Source organism: Apiospora phragmitis (assembly GCF_038363925.1).
Source record: "Apiospora phragmitis strain CBS 135458 chromosome Unknown utg000007l:1.0-2108841.0:1.0-2111359.0, whole genome shotgun sequence".
Taxonomy (NCBI): Eukaryota; Fungi; Ascomycota; class Sordariomycetes; order Amphisphaeriales; family Apiosporaceae; genus Apiospora; species Apiospora phragmitis.
In genome coordinates, this window is record NW_027117405.1 from 1,036,155 (window position 1) to 1,056,387 (window position 20,233).

Here is a 20,233-nt window from a genome sequence, read left to right on the forward strand (position 1 = left end):
AAGCAACCTCGTTTCGATACTCCGTTTGCAAGATGGAGATATTGTAGCATCGCTTCCTTCCCAATCCAATGAGCCTCGAGCGGCTGGTGATGTCGAGTAAGTATCAGCCATGCTGCAATTCATTCATTGAACTGGTTTTTTGCTGACGGCTGGGTGGTAGACAGTGTGAGCCGGCCACGAGTAAATGCAACTGCACTTCGGGCAGATTTCCTCTTCATACTTTTTTCGCCCGCCCCCCTTTTATACGAGTGGAAAGAAAGTTACCAATGGCTAATCACCCACTCTAAACCCAGCGATGATGCTGGCCCGACTCGCAGACATATGTCGATACGTTCGTTTTATATCAGTACTACTGGTATCATCCTATCTGGAAATATCATGTCTTCAATAGACACGTTAAAAGGAGAAAATCAACCGATTTCTCCCTTTATTCTCCATTCCGTTTGATCTCGACGCAGTGATAGGTCCAGGTAGGGCACCCGAGCAAGCCCAGTACGTCCAACTCAAGCTTGACAGCCATTGTTCCAACCCACAGCATTGCAAAGTCAGTCTCTGGACAGGGGTCCGCACCCTCACTTATCCTCGCTTATATAAACCATATAGCTCTTCTGCCTGGCAGTCCCAGATACTGACGTACTGACTGTAGGCCAGCTCTTCCAAGCCTGGGAGTAATATGACCCGGACCCGTGTGGACCCTCTCAGAAAAAATATATAAAGGCCCTTTCCTTCCAACTCATTCAAATTCTTTTCATTCCTCCTTAACATACAACCATTCCCTTCCCTCTTCCCTTCCCTCTTCCCTCTTCCCTTCTCTCTTCCCTTCATCTCTTTAAAGCCAAGTGGTCTTTCTAGGTAAGTAACATTTCCTCCCACCTTCTTCATCTCCTCTCCTCTCCCTTCCCTTTCCCTCTCTCACCTTCCCTTCCCTCCCCTCTACTCCCCCTTACCCTTCCTCTCTCTCCTCTTCCTTTGTCCGGGCTCAATAACATGGAAATTTTGGGGACTTCTAGGGCTAAACCATGGTCATCAGGACCCAATACGTGACAGCGCCGGAGAAGACATGGAGTAGATTCCCAAGAGCTATTGCCTGTGTAGGCAGCAATTTTTCTTCGGGTCTGCTTCGCTGTTCCATTGTCGAGGGCTCCTCTTGGGACTCGCAATGGCGCGCCGCGAACCTTCACGTGTTGACCTAGGGCTCTATGTTGGCTTCTTGTCTTCCAAATGTCTCAGCTTGCCATCACTCACGACATCTCTCACTTCATCAGTCCAAGCTCCATGACAAGAAAATTGTTGGCTGTCCGCAACGACACGAAAACTAATATGCCTTCACCTAGTCCAAGCTCCCACGACTATGTAAACTGGTGATGCCGTCCGCAACGATGCGAAACTAATATGCCAGTCCAAGCTCCCATGACTATATAAACTGGTGAGCCGTCCGCAACGACGCGAAACTAATATGACTTCCTGTTTCCCCTTCCTCTTCCCCTTCCCTCACTCAGGACAAGCGTTCTTTCCATCACGAAGGGCAAGTGTCCAGGCAGATGGTTCTGATATCCATGTTTATTATTATCTACTCCAGGCAGCACCGGATAATCACTAATCAACATCCCAGGCACCACCCCAAGCACCGCTCACACCTTGGTTTCCTCCCCACGACGGCTCCATTGGTGGACCAATCCCTGGCTTGTCCGGTGTTTTTCCTGGTACAGCATGTCCGTCATGTGCCTGTACAACCAAGGATTCGCACCATGGTAGTTGATGCTGTGGTCGCTGTCCGTGAACGACTGCCAGTCCATCTTCTGGGGGCTGATTCCCGCTCCCACTACCAGATCGATCAAGGCCGCCGAGTTCTGGTAGTGTACGTTGTCGTCGCCCGTGCCGTGGTAGATGGCGAAGCGGCCCGCGATGTTTCGGAATCCCTCGGGCTTCCGCACCGCCGTCTCATTGTACCCGGCCTCATTGGTCGACGGCACCTTCATGTAACGCTCCGTGTACATGCTGTCGTAGAAGCGCCAATCACTGACTGGTGCGACGATGAGGGCGTGGCTGAAGACGCCGCTGTCGGCCTCGATCACCTTGGACGACAGGTATCCTCCAAACGACCAGCCCTGGATGCCGATCTTGGACGCGTCGATATAAGGTCGGGACTCGGCCAGCTGCTGTGCCACCCAGATCTGGTCTTGGGCCTCGAGTTTGCCGAGGTGTGCCGTCACTGTAGATCGAAACTCTCGACCCTTGTAGCCCGTGCCTCGCCCGTCCACGGTATATGTAATGTATTGGAGTTCCGGATCAGATGTGATGTATGCCTTCCAGTCAATGGCCTTGAAGGACTTGGAGACTTCCTGGGCACCCGGACCACCGTATGGAATAAACAGCACCGGGTAGGTCTTCGAAGGATCAAATTTTGGCGGTAGGCGTTCCATCACATTGAATCTGAAGCCCGACGGGTGGTCGAGGCTGAAGTAGGTAATGTTAGGTAGATTGTAGTCTTGAAACTTGGTGAGGAGAGCTTCGTTGGAGGTGATGACGCGGATAGGCTCTGTGCTGTTGATCGAGTAGAGCTCCTGGTACGGCACGTCAGGTCCCTGGTAGCTCAGGATGTAGTATCCCCCGCCGAGGAGAATGAAGCAGACCAGACGGCCGGGACGCTGTCATCGACAAGCGGTTTCTTAGACAAAGTCGCATAGGAGACGAAGTACAGATGGCGTTCTGTGCTGTGTTTCTCCGTTGACGTGTAGTAGATGAGCTCCTTCGCAGTATCGACTTTGAGGATTGACACGACTTCCCACTCGCCACTCGTCACGGCGATACCCTCGCCCCCCTCAGCGGGGTACAAGTAGATGTGCTGCCAGCCAGACTCGTCCGAAACATCGAGGTACCAGCTCCCAGTGCCATTGATCTTGCCGACGTATTGCATGAGCAAGGTGTTCTCCAGCCAGCCATCTGTACCATCCCGCTCACGGATAACGGTTGATTCCAGGTTCTCGAACTGTGCTGTGATAGCCACTTTGACATGTTTTGACTGGTCTTGGACGCGGTTGAAGGCGCGATACGCCAGGGTGTCGTGGGTATCAGTCAGCCATGTCACCTCTCCAATGACCAAATCGTCGGGCGCATACGCAGTTATCTCGACGGGCTGCGTTTTACCGGTTTCGACATCGAGAAGCGTCAAACTGACGGTTGGGTTCTTGGAGCCGACTTTGGGGTAACGCAACTCTAGTTTTTCTGGATAGCTGGGAGCGACGGGCTGGCCGTCCATGTAGTACGGAATAGTGAAGGTCTCGACGCCTGTCTCATTGAAACTTAAGAAGACAACGGCCATTCCGTTGGGCGAGAACCAGAACGTCTTCCTATCGCCGAATATTTCTTCCTCATAGACCCAGTCGGGCACGGCATGGAAAAGATCTGGGCCGCCGTCTTCCGTGACCTGGGTAACGGTGCCATTGGTGTTCAGGAACAAGTCGTTTCCCCGCACAAAAGCGATGGTCTCTCCGACAGGCGCAAACTCGGCATATTGGATGTCACCATCCTGGTCGGCAACGAGAGGCAGAATCTCACCGGACTCGACGTCGAGGACCGAGTAGTCGGCAAAGAACGAATGACGGTACTGCTTCTTGTAGTTGGTGGAGAACAAAACTTTCTTCAAGTCCGGGCGAATGGTGTAATCATGGATGCCCTTGGGGATAGCGTCAGCAGCAACAAATGTCGAACTCTCGCCGGTGACGAAGTTCTCGAGAACCAGAGCGCCCGAGTCGTCCTGGTAGATGAATTGGCCATCCTCGCCGCCACTCAACCAGTCGATCGATTGGGAGCTAGCCCGGAACGCAGATGACACCACGGTCTCGTTGAAGGTGATCAGCTTGTCGCCATTGCCGAGAGGCTGGTGAGGTTGCCGCGCGGGTTCAATGGCCAGTGTTGCATCAAAGATGACGGAGCCCACCAGAAGGAGACTGGGGAGTGAGGGGATCTTCATCTTCGAAGATTCGCAGTGATCTCTGGACTTGAAGGGCGAAGATGAGGAATAAAGAGAAAAGCAACGGGAATGGATGGGCAACATGCCATGGTCAATGGCTTTTATCTACAATATTTCGCTCGCATATGCACCTCAATCAACCGGTCCCATACCCAAGACAATTGACCGCCGCGACTCGCACTTTCCGAATGTCGTGACGAAGACCGACATTGTACAGAAACCAAGAGCCGGTAGAGTCTTGGCTGCAGCTTATCGTCCAATCCGAGACTTCAATTGACGCCAAGTGCCCCGGCGCGGCGAGCAGGGTTGCAGAGCGACCTACCAATTCTGGAAGGCGCGATCAGACTGTCTCCTTTAGCCGCAAATGCGTGAATGGAATCGATGGATTCAAATGCTGCACTGGATGCTCATGTGTTCTATCAGATTTTATCCAATCTACTTATGTTGTTGACCATGGAAGCGGCATGGGTTCTGTCCATAGGGACTTAGTGGGGCATAGGCCTGAAAAGTCCGCTAACACTTAGGGAGCAGCGAACCCCTCGTCCCTGATTGATCAATGACTCTTGCTGCCATCCACCTCTTCTGGGGCGTACTGCCATTCGGCATTGCCGCTGGCGGCTATCCTGTCTGGAAGGGTTTCCACTGCATTCGAAAGAGTGCCTACCCTGTTCAAAAGGATATTCATCTTCTTTGAAAGAGTGTCTACTTTGTCCCAATAAGCCTCATTCTTATCCGAAAGACTCTTGCCCCCAACGGCGCCGCTCGCAGCCAGGGACACTACAAGGTTGAACTCGAAGTCGAAGCAGAGTTTTATTTGGCTGATAGTTTTGCTTTGTCTCCAAACGTTGACCGACGCAATCCAGCCCTGGCTTGCTGAACCATTCGGTATGGTTACTAATCGCATCGCGTCGTCCCAAATCAGTCCTTGTGGCCCCCGGATTCCAAACAGTGGCTCTCCATTCGGGCCGTGTGAAAGCAGTGTACTGCACACCCGATAACTAAGCCTCTGCGCTGCCGTTATTTCTCGTGCTGTCGCCCGAGGCTGCCGCACATGTACGGGAACATCCTGACAAAAGGCATCCCGCCCAAGCCTTTCCCAGCTCAATGGTGGCCTCACGTTGTTCTTGATCTCTTCTCCATCCACGTTGACCCGAGCATACTGGTCATCCTCATCAAGACGCCGTAGGAAGACCCCGCTCATATTGCCTTGAATCGGGACAGAGTTTGGTAACGAGGTTGGATCGTTGCAGTGTATCCGTGCAAGGTAGGTATCCAACGTCCAGGGCGTCAGGTTGAGGGTTATCTCTACGCCCCTGTTTGTCAACCTGTACGCACTCCGTCCCTTCTTCGGCCGAACAGTCTTCACATTCCCACATGCTGCGAAGTCCTCCGGAGCTCTTGCCAGTAGGCCCGCATGGCGATTCCCCATGCCAACCCAAGCAAAGATGGAATGGTCATCGGATGTTTTGATTATCTCTTTTTGCAGTCGAAGAAATGCATTCTCACGCTCACCGTAGAGCATGGGCAAGTTGATACCGAACAGGCCAAAGAGACTGTAAGCTCTATCCTCGGTGACAGTTCCCTTACGGCCAGCAGCCCAAGACATGCGCTCGGCAATGGAGAAGTCCTTAAGATTTGCCTTGTTTTCCAGCAAACGGTTGCTTCAATCCGTGTTTGTCCCCAATGTAGCGACAGTTCTTATCGTAGAACTTGACGTCTGTTGGCTGTGATATGATATCCAGCCAATGCTTCAGTTAATTAGACGGCTGAGCATGCAATAAGAATGGATATAAGAGCATTGCATCCTGCCTCGTCTCGTGAAAAATGTCCAGGTCTTGCCGTTGAGACAACAGCCCGACGACGTCACCACTTTTTGCTTATACCGATCTTACCTATTTCACTTGAAGCACCTGCAGACTGCAGTCACTGCTGTGGGTCTTCCTTCGCGACTTCCACATTGCATTTGGGAGGACCTGCACGTGCTCGTTGTGAACGTCTAGGTCACTCACTGCTGGGTTGCTGATCTGACAATGAACCATCAACATTTATTAAGACTTCAAGTTATCTGCAGCTCGTTTTTCCAAACCAGCATCTTTGAACCACCAACGCTTGTTTAAGAGGTCTTCAAATTATCTGTAACTGGTCTTTCCAACCCAGCACCTTACCTCGACCCATCCAAAATGGATGTTTCCAACCCAGCACCTTACCTCGAACCATCCAGAATGGATGCCAAGTTAAACATGCTGGCTCGCGGCCTTCACGCGCTCCTCGCTGCCCTCGCCATCGGCCTGATCACTTGCTACAGTGTAGCCAGCAACAAAGTCCATTTGTTCACCTTGGAGATCCTCTTTGTACGTTGTCTTGAAGGAACCGCACTGATTATGTGCCCATCAAAAACCCAAGGTATAATCGCTAACCTCGCAATATCAATAACAAACAGGCCATCTTCAGCCTCGTCTGGTTCTGCCTCCTGTTTGTCTCGTCCTTCACCAGCTTCTTGCAACATGCGCCCCTCCCACGCGTCATGGTCGCCGCCGTTTCGCTCCTGGTCGACACACTGATCTTTCTGCGCACGGCGTCGGTCCTAGCCAGCATCGCCTTCATCTACTACCAAATCAACCAGATCAACGGTTTTGAGGATGCAATCCTTTCCTCCAGCACAAGCAACAAAAGTGGTGGTAAAAGCGGCAGCAGCTGGCACAGCACTGGCGGTAGCAGCAGTAGCAGTCTCCGAGATAGTTCGAAGCCGTACATGGCCGCCATCGTCATGACTGCCATATTCGAGTAAGTCCCTCCTCCACTGCAGCTAGAAGCCCACCATGCTTGGGAGCTACTTACTACCGGGAAAATGGTGCAAATGCTGACTCCGACTTTCTTCCAGCTTCTTCCTCCTCTGCGATCTCGTTATCGCCTTCCTGCGTATGCTCTCCGCTGCTCACGAGGCGTCTACCAGCGTCCCTGTCCAGAAGCTTCCCGAGGGCCCCGCCAACATCCCTGCGTAGAGAGAAGGAGCATGAAGCATGTGGTTGTGTTTGATTTGTTTCACCTATGATGTCACACGAAGAGAGGGGGGCGTTTTTTCCAATTCATGATACCACCCAATCCGAATATGCGGAAGGCTTCGCAGCCTGTCTATTCCTAGTTTACTGTTCACGAACTTGGCCACCAAGGCTTTCAGGCCACACAATTTGGTACCTGGTTGCATTCTTGTCATGCCAGCTCCTCCATTGCCGCCCACATCCCTCCTGTCGCGGGTCAACAATCCTTTGCCCTGTACTTAGTTATAATAGTAACCTCACGGAGCAGAGCTATGTATAATTTACACGGGAATTCCCACTTCAAAATGTGTCCACGTATTGTGATGTTTACGATATTTCAAGTAATTAAAACTTAAGATCAAAATCACCTTAATCTGATACACGGTCTTCCGTTAACGAACTCCCGCGTGAACAAACTTAAGTTGTTCAGACAACGACGTATCAACCACCAAAAGAGAACGTTCATCTTATGCATTAATATGAAGAACAGCTTGCCGCCCACTGTCTTCATCAGCCTGCTAGTCATTTTTGACTGGGCTGATATTGTGCCGGCTAAGATACGAAGCAGTTAATAGGATCCCAAAGCGATAGGCCTCTTTTCCTAACGATACCTCTAGGGAGACCCTAGTCTCGGAGAGGAGGTCATATTTAAGATGAAAATGAAGAAGCATGGCTATATTCGGGTTCGAGGATACGGCCTTGTTCGCTCATGCGAGGAGAGGTTGGAACTTAGTGACGAGTGAGACTGTCCCCAAGAATTCCATAGGCAGAGGGCGCCTAATTCGGATGACTTTCTTCCTTTTTCTTTTTTTGGTGGGGGTTGTTCTCTCAAGTTTTATTCCACCACAGAGATGAGAAAATATAATAATCATCTGAGCAACCCACCATTCCGGAGCACTGCGAGGAGCTGCGCCTCAAGACGGCAGAGCGGCACCGACGGTTGAGGTTAGAAAGTCCGCCTAGTCCGCCGAGCCCTCGGTCCCAAGCCTACAAGGATCAGGTGAGCAAGTGAGACCAGATACCTCATCGATCTGGATCGATCTGACAAGCCATTCACGCTCGGGGTTCAGAGTTGAGAAATCCCCGCACATCTAGGTAGAGGGTTGATAGTTTCTGCCGCGTTCAGGCACGGCCTGAAATTGGACATGGGACTCCGTTTTTCGCCTTGTAGACTTTCTAGATCACCCAGTGATATTTGAATTGGTTTATTTCGATTTGATATACAGCTCTCTAATGTTCTATAAGATCCATTTCTCCGGCTTAAAAATCTCTTCACTAGTCTCATCTCTTGGTCCTTTTGTTAAGTTATCAAGTAGAAGCTATAATGATCACAAATTAGCAAACTATAGCTTTGCGAAGGCGTTCAAACAAAGGAAAGGGGTGAGGACTTACCGTGGCATGGTATTTGACGTAAAAGTCGCCGTCTCGGAACTTCTTGTGCTCGTCGCCCGTGGCCTGGTCGCCCTCGAGCAGAAACTCCGCCAGCCCCCTTTTCCAGCCCTCCAGCAGCTCTTCCCGCTTCTCGGCCGACGACGCGCACTCGTCCAGGAAGGTCTTGGCCGCGGCCCGGACGCCGACGCACGCCGCCGCGAAGTCCGCCTTGGACCAGGGGTACATGTAGCCGTGCCCCATGCCCGCCGGGTCGAGCAGCGCGTCTAAGTGCTTCGGCAGATCGGCCTGGTCGCCGCGGCCGGCCTTGGCGACCCCGAGCGCGTGTGCGCGGCCCTCGGCGGCCCAGGCGGTCACGGTGCGGGTGCGTTCCTCGCGCAGGTCGAGGACGGCCTTGAGCGCCTCGCCGAGCTTGCTGTCCTTGTTGTCCTTGTTCTCTGCACTGCCGAGGACGTCGTCGCGCTTGAATGTCACGTTGGCGTACTCGGCGCCGTCGTAGTCCCAGTCCCGCTCCACGACGCCGCCGCCCACGTCCTCGGGGTTGCGGTACGGGTTCAGCGGCTGCACCTGGTGCTGGAAGAACGTGGCGAGGCTACGGCGGGCGGCGTCCGCACCCGTGCCGTGGGGGTTCTGGAAGTCGGGCGGGAGGAGGCCGCACATGTGGTGGTAGACGCGCAGCGCGTAGTCGATGGACTGCGGGTTCGCGTAGCTGAACTTCAAGAGGTCCCAGTGGGCAAAGGCGAGGGCGTCGGACGGGTCTGGGGAGGTGGCTATTTGGTCTGCGAGGGCCTTCGCGGCTGCCTCGGTGGCCGCAGGGCCGTCTTGTTTGTGGAATTGATTGAATATCGATAGTGCCATGTTGTGTTTGCTGATAGTTGTTGTTTTTTGGAAATACTTGCCGAATAAGTTCTAGGTGCGCAATTGCGCGCTTACTCTTTATATCGGGTTGGATTTATATGTAGCAACATGTACAGTGTGATGGACTTGGGAGATGATGCCGATCAATCGATAGGCAGAACAGTTGCATGCTGACATTTACGTCCCACAATGTTATCATGATGCAGGAGCTGAGCCAGCCTGAGCTCCGAGTTGGCTGGTAATTAATTAGAATATTTTTAGCACTCTAGTCTTACGATAGATTGTATTGGCGGGGCTCAACTGCCGATCCCCCAAATCCACTGCCCCAACACTAAAAGCTTACTACGGATAATGCTAATTGCAGCACAGCCCTACAGTCACCGTACTCGAAAGTTGAAGCACACTGGCTAGCTAATCCAAGTGGTGAGGTACTCCTACAGCTCATCTCATAGTGTGTAGGTACCGGTCTTTTGTAGTTGGATTGTCGTGGTCGTTCTTTATGAATCCCCTACGCTCTGTCTATGGCCACAAAACCAGGTTAACTATGAGGAACACGAATTGGCGGGCACCATGAATTCTATTTCTAGACCTCTGCCATCCGAAGTTAGTGCTTCATGAAACTTGAGACAAACGAGCCTGGGGGTACTTGGGATGGAATGTGGGGGTTGTCAACATACCTTGAAGGTTACCATCACAGTCCCGCAACTCTGTCACTAGTGCTTACTTTACTTCGACGTCATGTCAACAACTAATATTCCTTCTCGTTGTACGACAACCTGAACCAACGTGCAAGTTCACAATATCCATACCCACATGTGGTGCCTGCTGTTTCCAGTTAACAGCCGCCGAGGTGCCTCCACAGGATTCAGCCACCATCGGACGATGCACTATATGCGGCACAGCAGTTAGCGCTATACCATCCCCGGGCATTGCTCCGGGACCCTTTCTAGTAGGGACAAACGCACTCCCGCTCAGCTGCGCGTGTTGATCGGCCCCCAGCTGCAGGGGCCGCCGCTTACGACACTGCCACCCCCCTATATGTCATATGCTTAAGATAGTAATGCTGCCTCTGTACAACTCACTATACTTGTTGCTTGGAGCTACCCCTGCAGCTCAGCCTCAGCGATCCTTTGGAACATCTTAATATGTTTTCTGCATCGCGATGTAAAATTGCTTACTGTCTGTGGGTCGTGCAAGGCATGTTGCTATTTTCTTTTTGGGTTTTCAGCAACTTCAACCTCACGATCCTGTGCAGATCATTGTGATCTTCGTCGTAAGATGACTTCATTGTCAGAATCCTACGATGATATACGAGGCTGTAGATATCGGAATGGCTTAACAAGTACAAACTATGATGGTTCAAGATCATTATAAAGACCGGCGGACTATCATGACTTAAATTCCCCTTTTTGCCATCATCATCAACAAACAACTCAGAAGCATTCAAACCTCATATACTCTACAACGCATTCTCCTACCACATTGCAGTAACATTCCAATTTCTCATCAATCGCAATCATGAAGTTCAGCACCGTCAGCGTCCTCGCCTTCGCCATCACCCCCGCGCTGTCCGCAGCCATCGGCAACGTCAGCCCCGCCGCCACCTCCACCCTCAGCCAGCGCGGCCTGTTCGGCGACAAGACGGAGGACTTCCCGGACAAGGTCAAGTGCCCCGAGACGGACGGCGGTGACGAGAAGGAGTTCAAGAAGGACGACATGGAGGACGTGGCCACGAAGTGGCTCGACAAGCTCAACGACAAGAAGAACATCGGCAAGGGCGACCAGTCGCAGGGCTACCCGGCGCGCTACGCCATCGGCAAGGAGGGCGCCCCGGGCAAGCCCGGCGAGTTCTGGGAGAACACGCAGCGCATGAAGTTCGACGACGAGTGCATGAAGGGCTACATCTGGGAGATCCCCCTGCTCGCTAGCGGCAAGGAGTGGAGCGGCGACGGCGGCAACGGCGACGCCGGCCCCTACCGGCTCTACTTCCTCGCCAAGGACGGCAAGGCCAAGTTCTGCGGCTCGGCCATCCACAACAGCAAGGACCTGTCCAAGGGCCACGAGTTCAAGCGCTGCGAGCCCGATGACTAGATGGGCAGTGTTGGACATGGATGCTTCCTGGCATGGGTGGTTTGATCCCTATGTCAGTCAGTACAAGTTATGCCAGCTTTGAATCAAAGTGCTTTGTTTGGTGTTTGTTTCAGTAGTTGAGGGCGGCCGTGTTGGAGTGTTTCGATGCAGGGGCTATAGGGGTTAGCTTTTTCTTCAAGGTGTTCAATATATCACGAGGTCTTTTGAGTGATTGCAAATTCTTTTTGTGACATCCGACAAATTGAACAGAGTCCCGTCCAGTTCAACAAGTTCAACAAATGGGTATGGCCATATTCTGCAAAACATGTAAAGATGGAGTGCCATGTCTTTACTATTAACAGTTCGAGCGAATGGTGCGAGTTGCTTCACACTCCACTCCCAAAACCTACGCATCCAGTCTTGGCATGATATGATCTTTATATATTATCATTGGCTTTGTCTGAATCAAAGTGTTGAATCGTTCCTTTGAGTCTACTCCTCATCTCCCGTCATGGGTCGTTGAATACATTAGAATTACACGTATCGTCTTTTGGTCTTCTTCCCGACCCGAGGCCCTTAAGGGTGCATGGGGACAGTGACGTCGCCACCTACCTGAGCGCAGGCCATGGAGTTATTACCGCCGGCGTGGCAGTAGGTAGGGACCTCGACCCGAGTCTGGTAGCCCCAGCTATCACAAGAGGACACGAGAGTCAGTTAACGACACATAAATAAGAGAAACCCGGGAAAGACTTACCCGAAAGTGACCTCGCGGCTGCCCGTCAGCTAGTAGCTCAGCTGGTCGACCCGGGCGTCGGTGAGGTTGCGGGCCACTAGGGCCTTGTGGGCGCTGAAGCCGCTCAGCGTCAGGGTCTCGCGCACGTCGCCGACCTGGGGCGCGGGCGCCGGGGCCGCGGACACGGCCTTGGAGCCGAACAGGGCGGCGCCGGCGGCGGTGGCGATGGCGATCTGCATCTTTATGGTTGGCGTTTCCTGGGGGGTCTGGCGAATGAAGTGAGGTTTGAGAGGTGGGACTTCGTTCGTTTGGCTGAAAGACTGAGGAGGAGTGCGGGATGGACCGGAGAGACAACAATGGGGTTGAGGCTTTCGGTGCCCCACTATATATATGCGCCTCTAGAAGGGGCCTAACCCCGGACAATGACGGATGGGCGGCATAAACCAGTCCGCTTCTAGAGATTGAGTCCGGGCAGGTATAGCCAGGGGGCGGGGCTCCGAGATCCGAATGTGGGTGACGATCCCTACCCGTTGCCATCCAGAGCGGGGGAGGCTCATTTTAATATGTACGAGAAAATCCACGTTCAGGGCAGAATCCGGATTTATAGTGCCGCCTACACATCACCCTACATCCCAACTGCCGAAGCTGCATCACCGACTGAAAACGCCATGTTCATGACATCAAAGCCGACTAGACTGGCACCACCAGCTCTCCCGAGTGGGTATTCCAAGAGATCATTTGGGACTGCAAACGCTGTGTTGTGCTAATTGACAAACCAAGACTTGTATCTTCCTAAACTTAGTCACTGTGCCAGCATCTACAAGTCCACTATTGCTACGACCGATAGCCAAAAACAAGTAACGTTGAACGATGAGTCCCACAATATAATGTCGCTATCGTCATGCAGCCGAACGACAACATCCGAGCTCCCTCGGCACCTGCCTCGGAGGCTTTTCTGTTCTTTTTCTTTGATATTCTTAGTCATTCTATAAATAGGGGACGCTATGACTTTCATAGAATTTTACATTTTCAAGGCTAGTAAGAACTTATTCGAGTTTTTAAGCTGGCTTTGACCACGTACTTCATGTGCCACAGCCCTTCTACTACCGGCGGGCTGCTGATGCGGCTGGCACGCATTCGGAGCCATGGCATGGCCGCTTTGGCCGGAGACAAGACGTGGGCATTGTCGTGGGATCAGCAAAGAATGGGAGCGGCCTTGGACAATGCTACCGGGATCCTGTCGAATACACCACTTCAGACCGGGCCAGCTTATATGAATCGGGGGACATTATTCGTAATGGCGACTGCCCGAGTGAATTGCGATCCTCACGGACAGGAGGCCCTGATTCCCGCGGAGGATCGGAGGCGGTACGACACGACTTGTGCGGCGTGGAGGGGCTACTATCCAGATTACCCGTCCAAGAAGGGGGGATCGGGGCTCAAGTCCAGACGATAGGTGTAGTTATTAGTTGCTTGTGCTACGAGGAAGGTTGGGGGTTGATCATCCTGTTTCGATTTTGATGATGTAAAGAGAAAAGCCCCTAGAGCCCTAGAGGTAGAAGAAACACCAAGCTAGTAATGTTCTGGCACATACAAGGACTCTCATTTAGAAGGCTCCTTGCGTTGCTCCCACAACACCAGGCCTAGAATCGCAAATCCATCATACTCGGGCGGCCTTCTTCCCCTTGCCTTTGCACCGCCGGCTCCATTTTGGTGAATCGATATCACACAGAACTTAGTACAACCGTTCAACCTCTGATATTCACTAATACCGAGAAATTCCAAACATAGGCAAGCCACAACGGGGCCGCAAACGTGACATGATGTAAGGGGACAGGCTCTTGAAGTCACGCGTCTTGAGAATCCGTGCAAAGCGTATATTTGTCACTTAACGGGGCTACGCAAACTGGTGTGGCTAGAACGAGGGAGGTGGAAGGCTAGCTGAACTCTGGCTCGAATCGGCAATGTTCTCTCATGTCAAACACAACCCTTGACTACATTCATCAGAGTATATATTACAAGACAGTACTCGTGAGAGATCCTCTCCATCGTTCACAAGAAACCTGCTTGTAAAAAACCAAGGGAAAAACCACAGAATGCATACCCCTTGCAAAATAGATTTCAGGGGAGAAGGAAAAACCACGTCAAAGCGATGGGAGTCAAAGAGTTGCGAGTAACACTCAGGCTGATAATCACAAGATATCGCAGCCGTCCAAATGTAAGCCACTCAGCATTTGTTCTCCCTTCGAAGCAAGTCTATCAGTGATCCTTGGATTGTCATCCCCGCCCTCCCGGTAATCCAGTTTGGGAAAGCTGAGGTCTAACCTAGTGCCCATCCAGGCAAGCTTTCTTCACGAACGGGCAAGCACTATGCAGGGATCGCGACGGAGTTGAGGCAACCACATCGTCTCTAGAGCCTCCTCCCATCGTCTCCCCACTTCGTGGCGGAAAATATACGCTGGATGAGTAATGACGTAGTCGAACAAGGGCGTATCTATACGCACGTAATGACTCCCTTCCGAATCATTTGACAGTATGCAGTCATCGAGGGGTTGCATCGAGGATTATCCCTTACTAAGGCCACGGGGCTCTGCGGCAAATGTTATCCCCTCGTGGGATATTTGCCCACCTCTTTTCCTGTCAACAAGCACATGATTCACAGGCAGCAGGAACCAACGTCTTGGCGATGTTAATTGCCGAGGTCAATGATTGGGCGAGCTGAGCTGCATGACATCCCCTCTCTGCAATGCTACCTCGAACCCTCCGATTGGGACAATCTGCAGCATCTGGTATGTTCATCCAACAAAAGACGCTTGCATTGCTTACAAATGATGTAGTACGATCATTCGCAAACTTTTGCCCCAGCTCTAGAAGCATGTAATGGGTGGTGCCTCGATAGAATCGATCCCGAAAAAGAAAAGAATGGTATATTCCCAATGTGCATCAATTCATCAGGCGGAGAATCCCCGAACACGTAAATGACGGTTACACGCGGAATCCAGGAAATCGGGTGTGGCGTCTCAGCTCTTCTTTTCTTCTTCTCCCGTCCCCTCGAAACAGGTACAGAACAGCATCGGGATACAAGATGCAGATTACTTAGTAGGATGAGGTGCGCTAGTGAGGCTCCCTTGCATAAGGCAATGGCAATGGCGCTGAATCTCATCCCTCAAATGGTTCTGACTAGTTCGAGCCGTATGCAGGTATCCGGGTAAGCTAAAGCACCCCTCCACGGACGACCCCTTCGCGGACCAGAAAACCTACCAAACACACCCTTTCAATTCAAAGTCATTTCTGTGGCTAAAATTAGTCAGGATATGCTATTTTCTAGTATTCCTAATAATACTACAGTTTTTTATCTCCGTTTTATCGTTTTCTATTCCCTCTATATCGTTTTACGGCTTACTTGATACCTTAACGTTAGTAAATTCGTCTTTAAATATAACCTTACCCCTTAGCCTTCGCTTAGCTCGTTATATATTAGTTATATAAATAAATCGCTATCCCGGTATAATTCTTACTTTTTAATATATTTTATTAGTTTTTTTTATTAAATTTAGTTTAAAAATAATTAATTAAACTTCGAGGCTTGCGATTTTATTAATTTATTTATTAAGGGCCTTATTAGCTTTACGAGTAAAGAGTTTTTAAAAAAAAGGTTAAAAATAGGGTTTATAGCGGCTAGTTTTCGATTATTATTTCTTAATACTTAATTATTAAAGGGTGTTTTAATAAGTATTAAAGCTAATTTAATAATAAAATTAAGTATTAATTCTTTATTAATTACTAAGAGTAGTTTTAAACGTAGTTAAGCGACACTTTTATTTTTTAAAATAATATATTTTAATAATGAAGGTTTCGATTAATCTCGTAAATAAATCATAGCTATTTTTTTAATATTTTAAATCGTTAAAAGAGTTAAAACATTAATCTTAGCTTAATAATATACTTTTAATATATTTAATTTAATAAGTTTAAATTTAAAAACCGCGTTTAAATATACCTTTAAAAAGATTTTTATTACAACCCGACCTAACCATGCGGCCACAAGACCCCACTTACCGGCACGGGGATACGATAACCCGGTCCGGCTACGATACCACAGCCAGCAATCGCACCGCTAGTTATATCAATATGCACGTAGCCGCACTCCAACATCGAGCAACAAGACAAGCAGCCCCAGCCCGCGTAGCGATAGGACGAATGAAGGCAGACATAATGACCAGGTGCGAGGAGTCACGTGACGGGCCCCGGAGCGACAGAAGCACGACGCCCGAGGTGAGCCAACCAAGGTTGGATTACCGTGAGCCAGTAACGAGATCACCGTGATCTAAGGGATGGATCACCGTGAGCTAGCAACGAGATCACCGTGAGCCCACAGGTGATCCAAAGGATTAATAGAGGAGGAATTAGATATATAACGGGAAGCATCTCCTATATATTTTATATAAATACTCTCTACTTTAATAATTAATTTAAGTATTAATTTTAACTTATTAATAAAATAAACAGCCTTAACGACTTTATTATAAATACTTTTAAGCTTATATATTTTAGTTATCTTTATTTTTATAAGCTATTACTTATTATATTAATAAAAGCGGACTTCTATCGCATATTTAAATATTTTCTCGTATTATTAATATAAACCTTAATACGTCTTACTAGGTTTTTTTTAAAACCTGGATAGCGTTTATTATAATTTTTAACTTTTTTTTTAATAACTCGAAGACCCTTATATTTAAAATTTATATAATATAATTATAATATAATTTATAAAAAACGAGCTATATTTTATTAATAAAATAAAGCTATAAAAAATCTTTGTTTATATATAAGTTAAAGCCGTTATAAACTAAAATAACTTATTTATTATCGTAACGAAACTAAATATAAAGAATAAAAATATTTTAAATCTAATCTAATATTATAAGATTATTAGTTTACCCTTTAAGCGATACTTTAAAACGCTAATTATCCTTAAGATAATTATCTTAGTCTAGAAACTACTAGCTTTAAATATCGGCCCTTTTAAAAATAACTAACAGCGGGAGGGCTACCCTATTATAGCTTATATACTCTAAGGTAGTAATTTATTCCCCTTTTTCGATATCTTTTTTAAAGGCTAGATAATTAATAGTTTCGATAATTACCTAATAGTTATTATTAATGCCTTAACTAATACTTATTTCGTTAATATTATAAAAGTGTTTAAAAAAGATATTAATTAACTTTAAAGTATTAAGTTTATTAAAAAAACGTTAATATTAATAATAATTACCTTATTAACGCGGTTATAATTAATTATTTTAAACTTAATAGTTTTAATAAACTCGTTTTTAATTAAAAATCGAGTATATTAATATTACTTTAATATATAAAACGTTTTAAAAACGTTTAATATTTATTAAGTTATATATTTAAACTTAACGAACGTTAGTGCGAAGCTTAATTTAACTTAGCCGATAGCTTAATTCGCTAATTAAATTTTAAGAAATAGTAATAATACTTGCCGCTTTTTATTTAACTCTTATTACGTTAATATATCGGCTAGGCGCCGCATAACGTAAGATTAGTCGGTATTTTATCTATAGACGGCTTCGCGAATACCTAGTCTAAGCTTTACGTTATATATTATAGCTTACGCGCGTTTTTAAATATTAAATAACAATATAAAGAAATAATTAAAAAAAACGAATAAAATAATAATAATAACATATATAATTAAGAGGTAAAGGTAGTAAAAGAAATCCATATTATTATCCAAAGGTCTAACGCGTTTATAAAACGAAACGCGGTGGTCCGTAAAAGGGTGGTCCGTGGAGGGGTGCTTTAGCTTATAAAGTAGCCGCACGGTTGCTAGATTGGTGAGCACAACGCCGACTCCGAAGTATATTGACTTGCAGTCGCCAGGCTCGATTCCAGGTGAATGCAACATGGCCATCTGAGCAAACAAAAAAGCCCTTATGGGTGGTCAGCCTTTATACTAATCCGGAAGAAAGGGGTACCACCCCCCAAACTGGTGGCGGGGTTCCCAAGCAGTTGCCGAGCCTGCCCGTGGAGGCTTGGTCCACCGAAGCACCCAAATGGAAGAATATTGTGGGACGGGACCAAAGAGGAGTGAGGAGATGTTATACGAAAGCCGCCTCTTGCCTTGCCTAGAATATCCCTCCTTTTCATTCGTAGTAGCAGCTTAGTCACTATACAAAGCTGTATAACACCATCGTGGGCTCCATCACCAACGGCCTCAACGGCCTCCACCTCCACAACGGGGCCGCCCAGGAACTCGACGCCCTGATCGTGGGCGCCGGCTTCGGCAGCGTCTACCAGCTCAAGCACCTGCGCGACGCCGGCTACAAAGTCAAGCTGGTCGAGGCCGGTGGCGACTACGGCGGCGTCTGGTACTGGAACCGGTACCCGGGCGCGCGCGTCGACTCGTCCGTCCCCGCCTACGAGTTCAGCGACCCGGCCCTCTGGAAGACCTGGTCCCGGCAGCAGCGCTTCCCCGCCTCGGCCGAGCTGCGGGCCTACTTCGCCCACGTCGCCGATGTCTGGGACCTGCGGCGGGACACCGAGTTCGGCGCCTTCGTGGAGTCGGCCGTCTGGGGCGACGGTGAGGCCCGGTGGACCATCAAGACCAAGAAGGGCGACATCTATAAGGCCAAGTTCTTCCTCCTCAACACGGGCTTCGCGGCCAAGCGCTACATCCCGGACTGGAAGGGCATCGAAACCTTCCAGGGCACCTTCCTGCACCCGTCCTACTGGCCGCACGAGGGGCTGGACCTGAAGGGCAAGAAGGTAGCCGTCATCGGCACGGGCTCCACGGGGGCCCAGCTGGCGGCCGACCTCACGCCCCTCGTGGGCGAGCTTGCCGTCTTCCAGCGCAGCATAAACACCAGCATGCCCATGCGACAGGTGGACTACCAGGACGGCGAGCAGGAGATCCCCCGCGATGACTACCCGGACTTCTACCGTGGCCGGACCGACAGGTTCGGCGGGTTCGACTTCAGTTTCCTCGGCCGCTCGACCTTCGACGACGACGCCGAGAAGCGCCGCGAGACGTACGAGAAGCTGTGGGCGTCGGGCGACTTCAAATTCTGGCTCACGACGTACCAGGACATGCTGTTCGACCCGGCGGCTAACTTCGAGGCATACAACTTTTGGCGGGACAAAGGCTCGCGCCAAAATCCACGACGCCCGCGTCCGAGATCTCCTGGCGCCCATGAAGCAGCCGTACTGGCTTGGCTGTAAGCGCGTCTCCCTGGAGAATGGCTACTTCGAGATATTCAACGAGTCGCATGTGCATCTCGTCGACGTCAACTCGACGCCGATTGAGGCGATCACGCCCAAGGGTATCAAGACGTCGGAGAAAGAGTGGGAGTTCGACTACATCATCTGCGCCACTGGCTTTGATTCCTTGACCGGCGGCCTGAAACAGATGGACATCCGAGGACCGTCTGGCCAGTCGCTCGCAGAACACTGGGAGGAGGCGACCTACACCCACTTGGGCTTGTCAGTCTCTGGGTTCCCCAACATGCTCTTCAGCTATGGGCCGCAAGCACCGACCCCATTCTGCAACGGCCCGACCTGCGCTCAGCTGCAAGGCGATTGGATCCTCGGGCTCATGAATCACATGCGTGACAAGGGCCTCAAGAAGGTCGAGGCCGAGGAAGAGAGCGAGAAGAAGTGGCGCGACCTAGTGCTGGAGATCGCAAACGCAACACTGCTGCCAGCCGCACACTCGGTAAGTACCTCGGACGCTGCTGAAAGCCTGTAAATTTGTTCTTCGCGCTGACACAAGATATAGTGGTACATGGGCGACAATATCCCGGGGAAACCACGGGAGCCTTTGGTTTACCTCGGCGGTGTACCTGCGTACTACAAGACCCTCGGTGAAACCGCCGAGAACGGCTATACTGGATTCAAATTGGAATGATGTTATAAAACTGGGCACTTGTAGGTGAGACCAAAAGAGGCGTTCGGCGTTGACCAGAAAGAGAGGTTTAAAAGCGCTTTGCCGGGTAAACATGTATACAGAGCCGTCTCAAATTAGCTATATATAAGATTAGCGACAGGGTTTGGATGATCCGGATCGTCTTGATAAATGTGACGCACCGTGGTACCAATTGCAAGACGCGCAGGGCTGCTTTTTCTATCCAGGAAACATGTGGAAGA

General features: G+C 49.7%; 7 protein-coding genes across 7 annotated transcripts; 3 read left to right on the forward strand and 4 right to left on the reverse strand.

The window, feature by feature from the left end:
• Positions 1-1,631: 1,631 nt before the first annotated feature.
• PG994_007281 (uncharacterized protein) lies at positions 1,632-3,973 on the reverse strand (the record flags this gene model as incomplete). The annotated part of the gene is given in 2 exon segments (XM_066858690.1): positions 1,632-2,648; positions 2,660-3,973. The coding sequence occupies 2 exon segments, from the start codon at positions 3,971-3,973 to the stop codon at positions 1,632-1,634; spliced, it is 2,331 nt and encodes a 776-aa protein (XP_066715632.1).
• A 553-nt stretch (positions 3,974-4,526) lies between these two features.
• Positions 4,527-5,579, reverse strand: PG994_007282 (uncharacterized protein; the record flags this gene model as incomplete). The annotated part of the gene is made up of 1 exon (XM_066858691.1): positions 4,527-5,579. The coding sequence occupies one exon, from the start codon at positions 5,577-5,579 to the stop codon at positions 4,527-4,529; it is 1,053 nt and encodes a 350-aa protein (XP_066715633.1).
• Positions 5,580-6,213: 634 nt separating this feature from the next.
• PG994_007283 (uncharacterized protein) lies at positions 6,214-6,975 on the forward strand (the record flags this gene model as incomplete). Its single annotated transcript, XM_066858692.1, has 3 exons — positions 6,214-6,324; positions 6,414-6,757; positions 6,855-6,975. 3 exons carry the CDS (start codon positions 6,214-6,216, stop codon positions 6,973-6,975), a joined length of 576 nt encoding a protein of 191 aa, XP_066715634.1.
• A 1,371-nt stretch (positions 6,976-8,346) lies between these two features.
• On the reverse strand, positions 8,347-9,258 carry PG994_007284 (uncharacterized protein; the record flags this gene model as incomplete). Its single annotated transcript, XM_066858693.1, has 1 exon — positions 8,347-9,258. One exon carries the CDS (start codon positions 9,256-9,258, stop codon positions 8,347-8,349), a length of 912 nt encoding a protein of 303 aa, XP_066715635.1.
• Positions 9,259-10,776: 1,518 nt separating this feature from the next.
• Positions 10,777-11,349, forward strand: PG994_007285 (uncharacterized protein; the record flags this gene model as incomplete). The annotated part of the gene is made up of 1 exon (XM_066858694.1): positions 10,777-11,349. The coding sequence occupies one exon, from the start codon at positions 10,777-10,779 to the stop codon at positions 11,347-11,349; it is 573 nt and encodes a 190-aa protein (XP_066715636.1).
• Positions 11,350-12,111: 762 nt separating this feature from the next.
• On the reverse strand, positions 12,112-12,618 carry PG994_007286 (uncharacterized protein; the record flags this gene model as incomplete). Its single annotated transcript, XM_066858695.1, has 2 exons — positions 12,112-12,327; positions 12,589-12,618. The coding sequence occupies 2 exons, from the start codon at positions 12,616-12,618 to the stop codon at positions 12,112-12,114; spliced, it is 246 nt and encodes an 81-aa protein (XP_066715637.1).
• Positions 12,619-16,276: 3,658 nt separating this feature from the next.
• PG994_007287 (uncharacterized protein) lies at positions 16,277-19,994 on the forward strand (the record flags this gene model as incomplete). The annotated part of the gene is made up of 4 exons (XM_066858696.1): positions 16,277-16,336; positions 18,269-19,182; positions 19,208-19,802; positions 19,866-19,994. 4 exons carry the CDS (start codon positions 16,277-16,279, stop codon positions 19,992-19,994), a joined length of 1,698 nt encoding a protein of 565 aa, XP_066715638.1.
• Positions 19,995-20,233: the final 239 nt, after the last annotated feature.